This window comes from Phascolarctos cinereus, unplaced genomic scaffold (genome assembly GCF_003287225.1).
Source record: "Phascolarctos cinereus isolate Bilbo 61053 unplaced genomic scaffold, phaCin_HiC Scaffold_9;HRSCAF=440, whole genome shotgun sequence".
NCBI classification, from domain to species: Eukaryota; Metazoa; Chordata; class Mammalia; order Diprotodontia; family Phascolarctidae; genus Phascolarctos; species Phascolarctos cinereus.
Genome location: NW_027556402.1, coordinates 130,937,976 through 130,954,059, shown reverse-complemented (window position 1 = coordinate 130,954,059; position 16,084 = coordinate 130,937,976). Strand labels below are relative to the sequence as shown.

General features: G+C 37.5%; 1 protein-coding gene across 5 annotated transcripts in view; it reads right to left on the bottom strand.

The window, feature by feature from the left end:
- LOC110199265 (UDP-glucuronosyltransferase 2A1-like) overlaps window positions 1–16,084 on the bottom strand; it is a 319,475-nt gene that overhangs the window by 166,913 nt on the left and 136,478 nt on the right. The window contains exon 1 of one of the 5 annotated variants that reach the window (XM_078148749.1): window positions 3,351–4,102. The exons of the other annotated variants lie outside the window; for them this stretch is intronic. Within the exon in view, the coding sequence (XP_078004875.1) occupies window positions 3,351–3,837 (487 nt within the window). The 5' untranslated portion in view covers window positions 3,838–4,102. Of the gene's footprint in view, window positions 1–3,350; window positions 4,103–16,084 lie in introns of those variants that run through there. 5 annotated transcript variants of the gene reach the window in all.

Genomic DNA, 16,084 nt, shown 5'->3' with positions numbered 1-16,084 from the left:
CCCATCTTGTCACTCCCTATCTTGCCCCTCCCCATACTCCAAAATCCTTATGCATCCTGAATACCCTTTCCTTCATCTGCGCTCCCTTCTATCTCCCCCTTCTCTTATCCTGTTCCCTTCTATTTTCCTGTAGAGCAACATAGATTTCTATACCCCATTGCCTGTATCAGATCTTGCTTTTTCTATCTGCACAGCATCTCTTGAGTCCCCCATTCTCTCTTCTCCAAATTCCCTTACACCAATTCTCTTTTCACACAGTCACGATTTCAGCTCAGGCCCTCATCAGCTATCATCTCAGCTATTGCAATGACCCTAACTGATCTCTCTTTCCAAGTCCTCTCCATTCTAATGCATCCCTACATGGCTGCCAAATTTGATTTCCTTAAGCAAAGACCTGATCATATTACTGCTGAACTCAGTAAATGCCAGCCACCCTTACCAGTTTTACAAATAAAATATATACTCCTCTTTTTCGCTTTTAAAGGCCTCACAACTTGGCTCTATCTTGTCTTTCAAAACTTGTTACATGTTATTGCCCTTTCCACACTCAATAATGTCGACCAGAGGTGTCAAATATGATGGGCCACATGAAGCTCACAATCCTACCAGGTGCCATCTGAACCAGTTTAAAATATATTTAGAAAATATTAAATGAAATAAATCAAGGTACAATAAAAACCTAGATAATACTATGTCACCCAGGCTTCTCTGGGCATGCTCAGTTCTACTATGGAGGTGGAAACTCCCTTAAGAGAGGCCTTTTGAGCATGTCCAAGTCGTCTAATGTGATCTAAGCTAGAGTTCTCCCCTACCACAGGGGAGGGACAGCTTCCTTTGAATGGCTGTCTATGTCTTTAAAACTGGCAAGACTGAGCCATTGCCCTTTTCAGCTGCTGCTTTCCACCACTGTTCAGCTTAGCCCTTTTTGGTGACTCCCTCACTGCTCTATCCAACATGGACACCAAGAACTGAACTAATGAACTGAACCAGTGGGAAGGGTAGGAAAATCCTTCCCTTGTTCCTACTCTTTTACCTCTGCTCCAGAAATGGGCCTGGCTGTGTTTTCTGCTCTCTGTTGTTTGTCTTCAGGTGCTGGGAACAGTAAAATAAGCCATGGTGACCTTGGTACCAGAATTGCAGGCAGGGTGGTGCGATACAGCCAGTCAGGCTAGCATGGAAACCCTGAGAAGCCAGAATTCCTGGGGCAAGAGTCTTAGGGGGATTTTGGATTTGAAAAGGGAATCATCTTCTATAGGAGCTGAGCTAAGCTATGAACCTAATCCCCTTGCCCTCCCAAGAGACAATGCAAGTAGAGGAGGATGATGCTTCCCACAGGTGGGGGTATAAATTTGAATATTTGCGATAATACATATATATGTGTATATATATACACACACATATATATGTATATATACATAGACACACACAAACACACACACACATATACACATGTACAAAATGAAAAGCAATTTATTCAAAGTTTTGGGAACATTGCAGATAACTGAGAGTGTCAGAAAAGACTTTCTGTAGGACATGACTTTTTCAATACCAAGGGGTATAAAAAAGTAGCTGTATGCTCAGCTTAAACTTATCTATCAGTTTGCCAAATCTTCTACATTGCTTTCGTACCCTTTTATGAAGAACTGTTAGCTAAATCATTTCAATTCCAGAGATGTTTAACCTAGAAGAACAACTCCTCTTAGCATGATACTATATACTTAGCTGTACTTTGTGCCAGGGGCTGGCTAAGTGCTTTACACTTATTATGCCATTTGATCATAAACAATAATATAAGATGAGGTAGGTGCTCCTTCTATCCTCATTGTATAGATGAGGAAACCGAGGAAGACAGAGGTTAAGTGAGTTGTCCAGGATCAGAGAGCTACTAAAGGTCTGAGGCTGGATTTGAACTCAAGTCTTCCTGACTCCAGGCTAAGCACTCTCATCCACTCTGCCCCCTAGCTGCTTGAAATAAAAGGTACATAACTTCTGTACATAACTTCTGCCTGAAAAGACTATAGTGGCTACACAAGAGATATGTGGAATAAACTAAACAACCAACTAAATCAACAAATAATAGCTTAACATGATTGATCAGGACAAACAAATCCCCTACCTCAGAGAGAAGTGAGATCACTGCAGCCCGAATTAATCTAGGAACGATTCTTGGAGGTGAGATTTCTCCATTGGTCCTTTCCCCTAACTTTCTACCATATCCCACACACACTTGCTTCAGGGGCAAAAGTTAATACCTTTCTCTTATTAAAATCAGCTGTGATCAATCACTGCTTGATTTATTTCTCCTCTCCATTCTCTAAATATTACTGGAAGCTCAATTGCCATCAACAGAGAGAACACCCAAGAACTCAAGGAGCAGTAATGCATCTCCCACCACTGCTCCTGCTTCTAGCCAATTCCCACCCCCATTGTCCAGGAAATCAATCTTTGTGGACATGCAACCTAGTGATGAGAGGCACATAGGTGGCAAATGGATAGAGTGCCAGACCTGGAGTCAGAAAGACTCATTCTACTGAGTTCAAATCTAGTCCAGACATTTACTAGATGTGTGACCCTGGGCAAGTCATTAATCGGTTTCCTCATGTGTAAAATGAACTGAAGAAAGAAATGGCATATCACACTAATATTCAGGCCAAGAAAATCCCAAATAGGGCCAAGTCAAGACTGAAATGACTCGACAACAACAATAATCAATCTGTGACTGCTTCTGCAGGAACTCTGATCCCTTTCTCCTCAATGGCCACAGCTACTAAGGACCTCAAAAAGTCAGTTGTCACCAGCAAAGTGCTGTCACATTGTTCCGTATCAGATATGAATGTGTTTTGTATCACTAGTAAGAACACTAAGGAGGATACATTATCATCTGCTTTGCGGTATTCGCCCCACCCCTCCATCTCACTAGGACCATGAGGCCTCTCTGTTGGACTTACAACTGAAACTTCCCATGTGCATTGTCTCCCCCACTAAAATGCTCCTGGAGAGCAAGGGGCTATCTTGCTTTTCTATTTTTACCCCAGGACATAGCACAGTGTTTTGCATGTAATAGGTGCTTAATCAATGCTTTCACACTTGCTCATTGACTCATTATGCTTATTAATTTGCTTTTCTGATTTGACTAAAGATTCAAACCTAAGCCGATTGTGAAATGGCAGTTTTCATGTTTTATGTATGAGCAAATCATTTTATCACAAAACTTTCTGTATCTGATTGCAATAAAAAAAAACTCATTTTTTTCTTGACATCAAACTCCTGTTCACACTGAGATGCATAAGAATGTCAGGGAATTGCTGAAGAGGTTTCACACATAAATTAGAAAGTGTCCATAGACTTACCTAACACATCACTGTAAAACTGATCCCAATCCTTCATGTAAAAATTCTGAAACCAAAAGTCATAATAAATGAAGAAAAGCATATTTTTCACCCGCTCCATAAATGTCATCCTGTCAGTCAACATTGACATGGCTACAGGCACATAGGAAGGAGGGGATGGGAGTCCTCCACAGTATTTTTCAAGGGTATTGCCCAGGCTGAAGCGCAGACTATAGACAAAGGGTATTCCAAGTCTTTCTGCTATGAGCTCACCACAAGGACATATAGCATCTGAAATAACAACTTCATACTTGGCTTGCTTCAATGTCTTCATAAGGTCTTTGTTCAAAACAGCGCTCTCACACTGCTGTTTCATAAACCTTGAAAACTGTAAAGATAAGTCTCGCATGGCTGCATCATATTCTAATGCTGAAAGCTTTCGAAATTCAGTACTCCAAAGTGTGGTCAAGTTTTCAAAAAGTAAAGCCAAATCCTCTGGATTTGTCATGACAGGAAAAACCTCAACATGGAAGCCTGAGAATTACTAGGATCAACAAAAACAGTAGCAGAGGGTGTCAGCACAGTCACCTCATGGCCCCTCTGAATGACTCCATCCAGCAGGACCTTCAGATTGAGCCAGTGACTATATTCCATAGGCCATGCCAGGACCTTCCCACAGGATCCACAGCTAAAGCAACAGAGTTGCAGCAGCAAAAGAGCTGAAACCCAGTTCTCAGACCTCATGGTTATTCTTGCTTTCTGAACTGCTTGGTTCTTTCCATCAAGAGTTCCCTTTTATATCACCAATAAGGAGGTTAAAATTTAACTGATATTTCTAAATTCTTTATACAAATAGCCATAGTTAGTCCTATCCAAAATATGGTCTTGCTCAATTTGGCAAGAAGTTCATACATTCCATGGCTTTCATGTTAGAGATAAAAACTTAGCTGGTGTCATCAAAGTCCCTCGTTCACAAAAGTTCAAGGTCTTATGTAATATCGGTACTTTAACAAGGGAACTTCATCATGAGCCAGAAAACACTTTTTAATCTTTCTGAGTTTAAGTATGGATACTATTTATTTCTTTAAGGCATACAGGTTTTATAGCAAAATGGGTCTCCTTTCAATCTATCTCACTTGTATCTCAAGCTTCTTTGCCCTTAGATTTCAAGATGGGACATCTTACCAGCCCAACCCTCTGAGAATAGCTGAGAAAAATGAGTTCAGGGTTGTGAGGACATCCCTCAGACAGTCTCAGTGAGTTATACTTTGTTGGGTCCTAATGGAGGTCAATTCCTGATCCTACTGGGGAAGCTGCTATTATAAGATTTTCCTCCTCTTCCATTGTTTTGGATCTTAAACTGGAATAGATATTCTGTTAAGTGATTATCATGAAGCATATGGGCTTGGGGCAGCTAGGCAGCACATTGGATAGATTCCAGGCCTGGAGTCAGGAAGACACATCTTCTTGAGAGTGAATCTGACCTCAAACTCTTACTGGTTGTGTGACCCTGGGCAAGTCACTTAATGCTGTTTTCCTCAGTTTCTTCATCTATAAAATGAGCTGGAGAAGGAAATGACAAAAACACTCAAAAGTCTTTGCCAAGAAAACCCCAAATGTCATCACAGAGTGGGGCATGAATGAAAACAACTGAATAACAACAGCAACCCAAGGGCTTGAGTTCATGGATAACCAACTCTGACTTGGTATATTAGTTCAATGTTTGAATAGATTCGAATTATCTCTACCATCCATCTTATTGTTTTATTTGTAATTATGTCTTATTCTAACAGTATTTGATTTTCTGATCTTTTTATTAGGAACACTTGAATATCAGAAATGCCTCTCCTGTCTTTTACAGTGATGGCTGCTGAAGCCTCTGTGATCCTGATTATGGCTTCTTTATGTTTGAATGATTTCTTTCTGGCTAATTGCAGTTTTTTCCTTGCCTTAGATGTTCTGGATTTTGGCTATAATATTCCTAGCAGTTTTCATTTTGGATTTCTTTTAGGAAATGACCAGTGAATTCTTCTGATTTCTACTTTGCTCTCTGGTTCTAAGATATCTGGACTGTTTTCTTCATAGTTTTTTGAAATATGATGTTTGTTCATGGATATTGCAGGTAATACAATGATTCTTAAATTCTCTCCCCTAGATCTATTTTGCTGGTCAGTTCTTTTTCTTATGAGGTATTTCACATTTTCTTTTACTTTTTCAGTCTTTTGACTTCATTTTATTATTTCTTAATGTCTCAAGGAGTCATTTGCTCCCATTTGGCAAATTCTAATTTTTAAGGAATTATTTTCTTCAGTAATATTTTTAAGCTCCTTTACCAAGCTGTTAATTCTCTTTTTCATAACTTTTTTTATACCACTCATTTTCCCCCTATTTTTGCTCTCTCATTCTTATATGATTAAAAAAAATTTCCTCTTTTTTTTAAATCTCTTTCTTTAATTCATCTGAGAATTGTCACTGAGTTTATGTCCAATCTATTTTCTTTGAGGCTCTTCTTGTAGATGTTTTCAAGTTATTGTTTCTGTGTTTTCTGTGTTCTATGCCAGCTTCCCTATCATCAGAGTAACTCTTTATGCTTGTGTTCATTTTTTTTTACTCATTCTTGCAGCCCACCTCTTGACTTTGAATTTTATGTTAATGTTGGGCCATGCTCACTTCTGGGGGAGGGTGGGGTTAGCATATTTGTTCTGAGCTTACTTCTTTTTATGTCCTACTGTTTTCCCAGCTAAGTTTAGGGTACTGCAAGTTTTCAGTGCCTCTGTATGGTGTGATCTTCAGAGAGGTTAGCTCACTGCTCTTCTGGGACAAACTCTGTAAGTTCCTGTGGGTTTCAATCTATTGGATTTTGTGTGGTTGCTTTTCAGTAGACCACTGCTGGACTCAGTTACTACTAGTCTTCTGGGGGTTCGTAGGTTCAGAGTTACTGAATTGCTTGACTTTCCTTTCATGTTGTTTTCCTACCCTGGGTATTCCAACTGTAAGCTTATGTGATGGGCTAAAGGTTAGACCTATGATCCTCTTCTGTTCTTGGGCTCAGATACAACAGCAAAATTTGGCATAGCTAAGGTCTCTTCTCTTTCTGACTTTCACCTCTCCTCCTGCCCTGGAATGGTGACCTGAAACTAGGTAATGGAGGACCAATAGAGTTACCTGCTGGCACCTGTTCTGGTTCACAGCATTGGTTCAGGTATATTCTGGGATTTCTTTTTCTTCTAGCCTTGATTCAGTCCTAGTCACCTTACCATTCCTGATGCTAAAGGCTCCCCATTGCTGTGGATACTGCCTCAGCCACTGTAGCATTGTGCTTCTGGACCCCAACCCCAGTATCTATAGATCTCTCTGTCCATCTTGCTGAGCTGCCCTGGACTGGAAATATGACTTACTATGACTTGTTCTCAGCTTTCTCAACAGAAATTGTTGGATTGAATTTTTAAGTTGTTGTGAAGAAAGTGTGTCACATGAGTTGGGTAAAAATGGTAACTTCACTCTACCATCTTGACTCCCAGTACTTGATTTTCTACCAGAAATTTCTGCCATGTTGCTTTGTGTATTCTGATCCATCTATATGGTTTCTAGCTACACTTATACACATATTTTAAGAGATTATTACACTATGGTTTTCTCAAATTGTTGCAAATAGTCAGACTGGCTTATTTTTCTTTTTCCAGTAAGCCTCACCATCCTTTAGTCAATACACCTAACACCCTTCTTGGGTTGCATCCTGAAGGAGGTCACATGGTATTTCTGGATATGGAAAAACAATAAAGAATGTAAAAACACATCCTAGGATTGCAGTTATTGGTTGACATCAGAAGTAGCAAATCCCTGAGGCTTTGGTTAAATGATTTCATTAACCACTCTTCAGGGTTGTTAGACAGAATTTTGATAGTATTAGAAATTGAAGGCCTTGTACAACCGGTTGAAGAAGTTAGAAATTAAAGTCGTGACTTTAGTGTGGGTTGTCAGGTAACATGATCTAGCTTAACTAGTGTATCAACGTTTGTGAAAATCTTAATCCACATGATCTGTAACAAAATTTTTTGTCTATCTCCTTCTGATAGTGTACTCTCTGACAATATTGGAGGTCCCCTTGCTCTAAAATCAGAATCTCAATATGTTGTTTCCAAGAAAGACATTTCAAGCTGAGATATACACAAAGTAAAAGTAAGGGGCTAGAGGTGAATTTATTATGCTTCAGCTAAAGTGAAGAAAGCAGGGGTAGCAATCATCATCCCAGCCAAAGCAAAAGCAAAAACAGATCAAATTAAAAGAGATGGAGAAAGAAACCACATCTTGCTGAACAGTACCATAGATAACGAAGTCATATCTATATTAAACACATATGCATCAATTGGCATATCATCTAAATTTATGAATGAGAAGTGAAAGACTTACAGGAAGAAGTAGATAATAAAGTCTGATGCTAAGTGAAGTGAGGAGAACCAACAGGACTTTGTACACAATAAAATCCATATTATGCAAAGACTAATAATGTTACACTGAACCCTTCTCAGCATTATGAGGATCTAAGACGTCTCCAGAGGTCTCGGGATGGAAAATGCTGTCCACATCCAAGGAAAGAACTATGGAAGTCGAATCGGTATCACTTATTTTTACCTTATGTTGAGTTTTGTTTCATCTTTCTGATGGTTCCTCCTAGTGCTTTTAATTTTTACTTACAACTTCACTAATGTGAAAATATGCTTAATAGGAATGTAAATGTAAAGCCCATATGAGATTGTGTGCTGTCTTGGGGAGGGTGGGGAGGGAGGAAGGGGGATAAAATTTTCAACTCAAAAGCATATGGAAGTGATGTTGATAAATCAAAATAAATTAATAAAATTTTAAAAAGATAGGCATATAAAAAAGGAAATAGATAATAAAAATATGCTAGATGAATAAAATTTGAAAATGTTAGATATGATATATCTTTGGACAAAATTAAATGGGAATGGAAAGGAGTATACTTCTTACTCAACAGTTCATGGCATCTACACAAAAATTGACAATGTCTTAGGATACAAAAACCATCACTCAAATGCCAGAAAAGCAGAAAAAATAAACACATATTTCAGGTCATAATGCAATAAAAATTACTTCAATAATGGACAACGGAAAGAAAGATTAAAATTTAATTGGAAATACAATCATCTAATTCTAAAAAACGTGGGTCAAAACATCATAGAAACAATTGGCAATTTCATTAAAATGACAACAATGAGAGAACATACCAAAATTTATGGGATGCACCCAAAGTGCTAGCTAGGGAAACTTCTATCTCTAATTGCATATATCAATAAAATATGGAAAGAGCAGATCAGTGAATTAGACATGCAACAAAGAAAAAAAAAAACTAGAAAAAGAAGAAATTAAAAATCCCCAATTAAACACCATATTGGGAATCTTGAAAATCAAAGAAACATTAATTAAAATGACAGTAAGAAAACCACTGAACTAAATAAATAAATCTAAATAAAATTAGAAACTGATTTTATGAAAAAGCCAATACAATATATAAAACATTGCTTGATTTTTATTTAAAAAGGAAAGAAGAAAAACAAATTACTAGTATCAAAAGTGAAAGGGATGAATTCACCAGTACTAAAGTGGAAATTAAGGCAATTGTTAGAAGCAATTTTACCCAATTATATACCAATAAATTTCACAATCTAAGTGAAATGGATGAATATCTACAAAAATATAAATTACCCACACAAAAATATAAATTACCCATATTAACAAAAGAAATACAATGCTTAAATAACCCAATCTTAGAAAAAGAAATTGAACAAGCCATCAGGGAATTTCCTAAGAAAAATTCCTCAGAACCACATGGATTCACAAGCAAATTCTACTAAACATTTAAAGAACAATTAATCCCTATATTGTGTAAACTATTTTGGAAAAAAAGGAGGAAGAGTCCTACCAACTGCCTTTTATGACACAAATATGGTGCTGATACCTAAATCAGGAAGAGCCAAAACAGAGAAAACAAATATAGACCAATTTCCCTAATAAATATTGATGCAAAAAATTTAAATAAAATACTAGCAAAGAGATAACAGCAACATATCAGAAGGATCATATGCAATGACCAGGTGGGATTTATAGCAAGAAAGCATGGCTGGCTCAGTGTTAGGAAAACTATAAGCATAATTGACCATATCAACAAGTAAACAAATAGAAATCATATGATTATCTCAACAGATGCAGAAAAAGCCTTTTACAAAATGGAGCACCCATTCCTATTAAAAACACTAGAGAGCATAGGAATAAATGGAGATTGCCTTAAAATCATAAGTGATACTTATCTAAAACCATCAGGAGGCATTATCTGTAATGGGGATAAGCTTGAAGTGTTCCCAATAAGATCCAAGGTGAATCAAGGATGTCCATTATCACCTCTATTAAGGACTTAGAATAGGCAATGAGGGAATAAAACTATCACTCTTTGCAGATGACATGATGTTATACGTAGAAAATCCTGGAGACTCAACTAAAAAATTACCTGAAATTATTAACAACTTAAGCAATGTTGCAGGATACAACATGAACCCACATAAATCATCAATATTTCTACATATTATCAACAACGTCCAGCAGTAAGAGATAGAAATTCCTTTTAAAATACCTGTAGAGAATATGAAATAATAGGGAACCACCTGCCAAGACAAATGCAGAAACTATATAAACGCAACTATAAATTGCTTATCACAGAACTAAAATCAGATCTAAAAAACTAGAAAAATGTTAATTGCTCATTGGTAGGCCAAACCAATACAATAAAAATTACAATTCTACTAACAAGAATCTATATATAGTCAGTGCCATACCATTCAAACTATCAAAAATTATTTTATAGGGCTAGAAAAATAAAAACAAAATTCATCTGGAAGAACAAAAGCTCAAAAATATCAATGGAATCAATGGAAAAATTCAAAGAAGGTGTTCTACCCTTACCAGATCTTAAACTGTATAATGAAACAGTAATTACTAAAACAATCCAGTACTGACTAAAAAACACAGCAGTAGATCATTGGAACAGATTAGGTACAAATTACATTATAGTAAATGAGCATAGTAATCTAGTATATAACAAAGCGAAAGACACAAGCTTTTGGAAAAAAAAACTCAGTATTTCACAAAAACAGCTAGGAAAACTAGAAAACAATACGGCAGAAACTAGGTGTAGACCAATATCTCACATCATATACCAAGATAAAGTAAAAAGGGTACCTGATTTACACAAAGGTAAAATCATAAACAAATTAAGTGAGCATGGAATTGTTCATCCGAAAGACTTATGGATAAAGGCACAATTTAAGACCAAAGAAGAAGATAAGGAGAGCATTATAAAATATAAAACAGATAATTTTGATTAAATAAAAGTAAAAAGTTTTTGCACAAGTAAAACCAATGCAATTAACATTATAAGGAAAGCAGAAAAATGGAGGAATTTTTTGGCAACAAGTATTTCTGATAAAGGCCTCATTTCTCAAATATGTAGAGAATTGAGTCAAATTTATAAAAATGCAACTCATTCACCAAGACAAATGATCAAAGGATATGAACACGCAGTTTTCAGACAATCAAAGATATCTATTGTCATGAAAAAATGTTCCAAGTCACTATTGATCAGAGAAATGCACGTGAAAACAACTCTGAGATACCGTCTCAAGCCTGTCAAAGTGGCTAATACGACAAAAAGGAAAATGTTAGATGTGGAAGGGGATGTGGGAAACCTGGGACACTAATGTACTGTTGGTCAAGTTGTGAACTATCCTAACTTGGAAACCTGCAGAAAGGGTCATAAAACTGTGCATATCCTTTGATCTAGCAATACCACTGCTAGGTGTATATCCCAAAGACATTCAAAAAAAGGGTGGGGAGAGGAGAAGAACCTATTTGTACAAAAATACTTATAGCAGCTTTTATTTGGTGACTAAGAATTGGAAATCAAGGATGCTCACCAATTGGGGAATGGCTGAACAAGTTGTGATACCTGAATTTAATGAAATACTACTGTTCTATAAGCAATGATGAGCAGGCAGATTTAGAAGAACCTGGAAAGACTTACATGAATTGGTGCTGAGTGAAGAGAGCAGCACCAGGAGAAAGAACACTGTATACTAACAGCAACATTGTACAATGACTAACATTGAAAGACTTAGATTATTTTCCATATCCAGAGAAAGAACTATGCAGTCTGAATGCAGATGGAAGCATACTGTTTTCTTTTTTTTCCTTTCTTCTGGTTTTTCCCTTTTGTTCTGATCCTTCTTTCACAACATGACTAATGCAGAAATATATTTAATATGGTTATACATGCATAGCTTGTATCAGATTACGTACTATCTTGGGGAACAGGAGGGGGAGAGAAAAAAATTTGGAACTCAAAATCTTACAAAAGTGAATGTTGAAAACTATCTCTAAATGTAATTGAAAAAATTAAATCTATTAAGTGGGAAAAAAGAAATTAAAAGCAGGATGATTTCACAAAAACCTGGAAAGACTTACATGAACTGATCCCTAATGAAATGAACAGAACTAGGAGAATGTTATACACTGAAACAGCAATATTATTCGATGAAGAATTGTGAATTACCTAGCTATTCTTAGCAATAAAATGATCCAAGAAATCCCAAAGAGGTAATGATGAAGCAAGCACGCTATCCATCACCAGAGAAAGAATGATATTGATTGAATATGGACTGAAGCATGCCATTTTTCACTTTCTTTCTTTCGTTTTTTGTTCTTTCCTTCAAGTCTTCTTGTGCAAAATGACTAATATGGAAATGTTTTAAATAATTATACACATATAAGCTATATCTTATTGCTTTCTGTCTCAGGAAAGGGGTAGGAGAGCGAGGAAGGATGGGATAGAAATTGTAACTCAAACCTTCAAACAAAAAAGCCTAGTAGACTCTAAAAAAAATCCTTATAAAAAAAGCTAAAGGTTTCCATGCTGATTTTATACACCTAGGTTGCTGAAATTAGAAGGAGTAATAAATATTCTCTCATCCGATATAGGCAAAGCCCAGTAGAAAGAATTCTAGTTGCAAGAGGGGATTAGTAGCAATGAGAAACTAATTGGAGACCCAGTCACCCAAGCCTTAAGAGTTGCTGGCAGACACAAATTGGAGACATAGGATAACAGGGCAGAACAGAACATTCAAGAGTCCTGAAGATGGATCACAAGTTGTAAAATACAAGCAACACATAACAATAAGAAAATGGATTTGATCATTGTTTTTCCAATGAAAATTATTAATTATTGCTACATGAAGATTATTTTTTACTAATATAGTATCCTAGTCACTCTAGATCGAGGTACTATTTAAGGCAGTCTTCTTTATGCTTTATACTCTAGGCAGATATGTACTTGTTTTTTACACTAACACTTTACCTGAAGCTTTCCCAGTCTCTTTATGATCTACAAAGGAGAAAATCTTAAGCTAATGTAGAGAAGTCCATGACAATCAGCTCAGCAGACAAAACTGAAAATAAAATGACAGTCTACAACACTCCTGAAAAAACCCATCTTACCTAACACCTCACTGTAAAATTGCTCCACTTTTTCTGAAATGGATGGAATCAGAACTAGTCAAAGAAGAGAGATAGTTGTATATTCTCCACTTTCCATGAAGGTCATCTTGTCAGTCAGTCTGCCCATGGGCATGGGCACATAGGAAAGAGGAGAAGGAAGTCCCCCACAGTATTTCTCATAGGCATTCCCCATGCTCCACCGGAGACTATTTATGAAAGGGATTTCAAGCACCTCCGCTATCAGATCTCCACATGGAAATGCAGCATCTGCTAACAGCATATCATAGCCAGTTTGTTGCAGCTTCTCCATGAGCATCTGGTTGAAGATTACATTTTCACACCTTGATTTTACAACAGGAAAATAAGTGCTGAAAGATTCTTGAAATTCCCAGTTTTTCCCAGTGTGAAAAAGTGGGGTTTTTGTTAATCATCACGCTCAAAAAAATATCCAAGTTGTCCACCAGTTCTTTTATTTGCGGTACAGGAAAAACGTCATAGTTCAGCCCTGAAGAGTCAGTGGAACCAGTGAGAAACATATCAGAAGACACTAACACAGTCACCAAGTGACCCCTTTGTGCCAGCTCTTCAAGAATTGCCATCATATTAAGCCAGTGGCTATGTTCCAATGGCCACACCAGGACCTTCCCACAGGATCCACATCCAAAGCAGCAGAGCTGCAGCAGCAGCAGAATAGACACCCACTTTTCAGTCATAGTGCCTGAGCCTGATGCCTTCTGATACACTACTGCTCTTTGTGCATGCCGGATGAAGACACACAGGCAAGCCAAGACACAAGTAGAAGATTAATTTCTAAAGGAAGTTCTCACCAATTGCACTTTTAGACCAAGGAAACCTCCCATTCTTCCTGTCTCCTTCCTTTACAACCTCAGTATCATTCTCTACTCCTTGGTCTCCTTCACCTCCACACTCACATATCCAATCAGTTGCCAGATCTTGCTTTTTCTTTTTCTTTTTCTTATTCTTTATTTATTTTTGGTTTTCAACATTGACTTCCACAAGATTTTGAGCTCCACATTTTCTCCCCATCTTGTCACTCCCTATCTTGCCCCTCCCCATACTCCAAAATCCTTATGCATCCTGAATACCCCTTTCCTTAATCTGCACTCCCTTCTATCTCCCCTCTTCTGTTATCCTGTTCCCCTTCTATTTTCCTGTAGGGCAAGATAGATTTCTATACCCCATTGCCTGTATCAGATCTTGCTTTTTCTATCTGCACAGCATCTCTTGAATCTCCCTCATTCTCTCTTCTCCCAAATTCCCTTACACCAATTCTCTCTTTTCACACAGTCACTATTTCAGCTCAGGCCCTCATCAGCTCTCATCTCAGCTATTGCAATGACCCTAACTGATCTCTCTTTCCAAGTCTCTCTCCATTCTAATGCATGCCCACATGGCTGCCAAATTTGATTTCCTTAAGCAAAGACCTGATCATGTCACCGCTGAACTCAGTAAATGCCAGCCGCCCTTACCAGCTTTACAAATAAAATATATACTCCTCTTTTTGGCTTTTAAAGACCTCACAACTTGGCTCTATCATCTCTTTCAAAACTTGTTACATGTTCTTGCCCTTTCCACACTCAATAATGTCGACCAGAGGTGTCAAACATGATGGGCAACATGAAGCTCACAGTTCTAGCAGGTACCATCTGAACCAGTTTAAAATATATTTAGAAAATATTAAACAAAATAAATCAAGGTACAATAAAAACCTAGATAATACTATGTCACCCAGGCTTCTCTGGGCATGTTCAGTTCTACTACGGAGGTGGAAACTCCCTTAAGAGAGGCCTTTTGAGCATTTCCAATTCCTCTAATGTGTTCTAAGCTAGATGTATCCCCTACCACAGAGGAAGGATAGCTTCCTTTGAATGGCTGTCTATGTCTTTAAAACTGGCAAGACCAAGCCAATTGCTCTTTTCAGCTGCTGCTTGCCACCATTGTTCAGCTTAGCCCTTTTTGGTGACTCCCTCTCTGCTCTACCCAACATGGACCCCATGAACTGAACCAATGAACTGCACCAGTGAGAAGGGTAGGAAAATCCTTCCCTTGTTCCTACTCTTTTACCTCTGCTCCAGAAATGGGCCTGGCTGTGTTTTCTGCACTCTTTTATTTGTCTTCAGGTGCTGGGAACAGTAAAATAAGCCATGGTGACCTTGGTACCAGAATTGCAGGCAGGGTGGTGCGATGCAGCCAGTCAGGCTAGCATGGAAACCCTGAGAAGCCAGAATTCCTGGGGCAAGAGTCTTAGGGGAATTTTGGATTTCAAACTGGAATCATCTTCTATAGGAGCTGAGCTAAGCTATGAACCTAATCCCTTGCCCTCCCAGAGACAATGCAGGTAGAGGAGGATGATGCTTCCCACAAGTGGGGGTATAAATTTGTATATTTGTGATAATACATATATATATATATATGTGTATATATATATATATTTGTGATAATACACATATATATATATGTATATATATATATACACATACATTTATATGTATATATACATACACATACATAAAGACACACACACACAAACATATATACACATATACATAATGAAAAGCAATTTATGCAAAAGTTTGGGAACATCACAGATAACTGAGAGTGTCAGAAAAGACTTTCTGTAGGACATGACTTTTTCAATACCAAGGGGTATAAAAAAGTAGCTGTATGCTCAGTTTAAACTTATCTATTAGTTTGCCAAATCTTCTATATTGCTTTTATATCCTTTCATAAAGAACTGTTAGCTAAATCATTTCAATTCCAGAAGTATTTAATCTACTAGAACAACTCCTGTCAGCATGCTACTATATACTTAGGAAAGCCACAACACCTTTTTAGCTGTACCTTGTGCCAGGGGCTGGCTAAGTGCTTTACACTTATTATCCCATTTGATCATAAACAATAATTTGCGATGAGGTAGGTGCTCCTACTATCCTCATTGTATAGATGAGGAAACCGAGGAAGACAGAGGTTAAGTGAGTTGTCCAGGATCAGAGAGCTACTAAAGGTCTGAGGCTGGATTTGAACTCAAGTCTTCCTGACTCCAGGCTAAGCACTCTCATCCACTCTGCCCCCTAGCTGTTTGAAATAAAAGGTACATAACTTCTGTACATAACTTCTGCCTGAAAAGACTGTAGTGGCTACACAAGAGATATGTGGAATAAACTAAACAACCA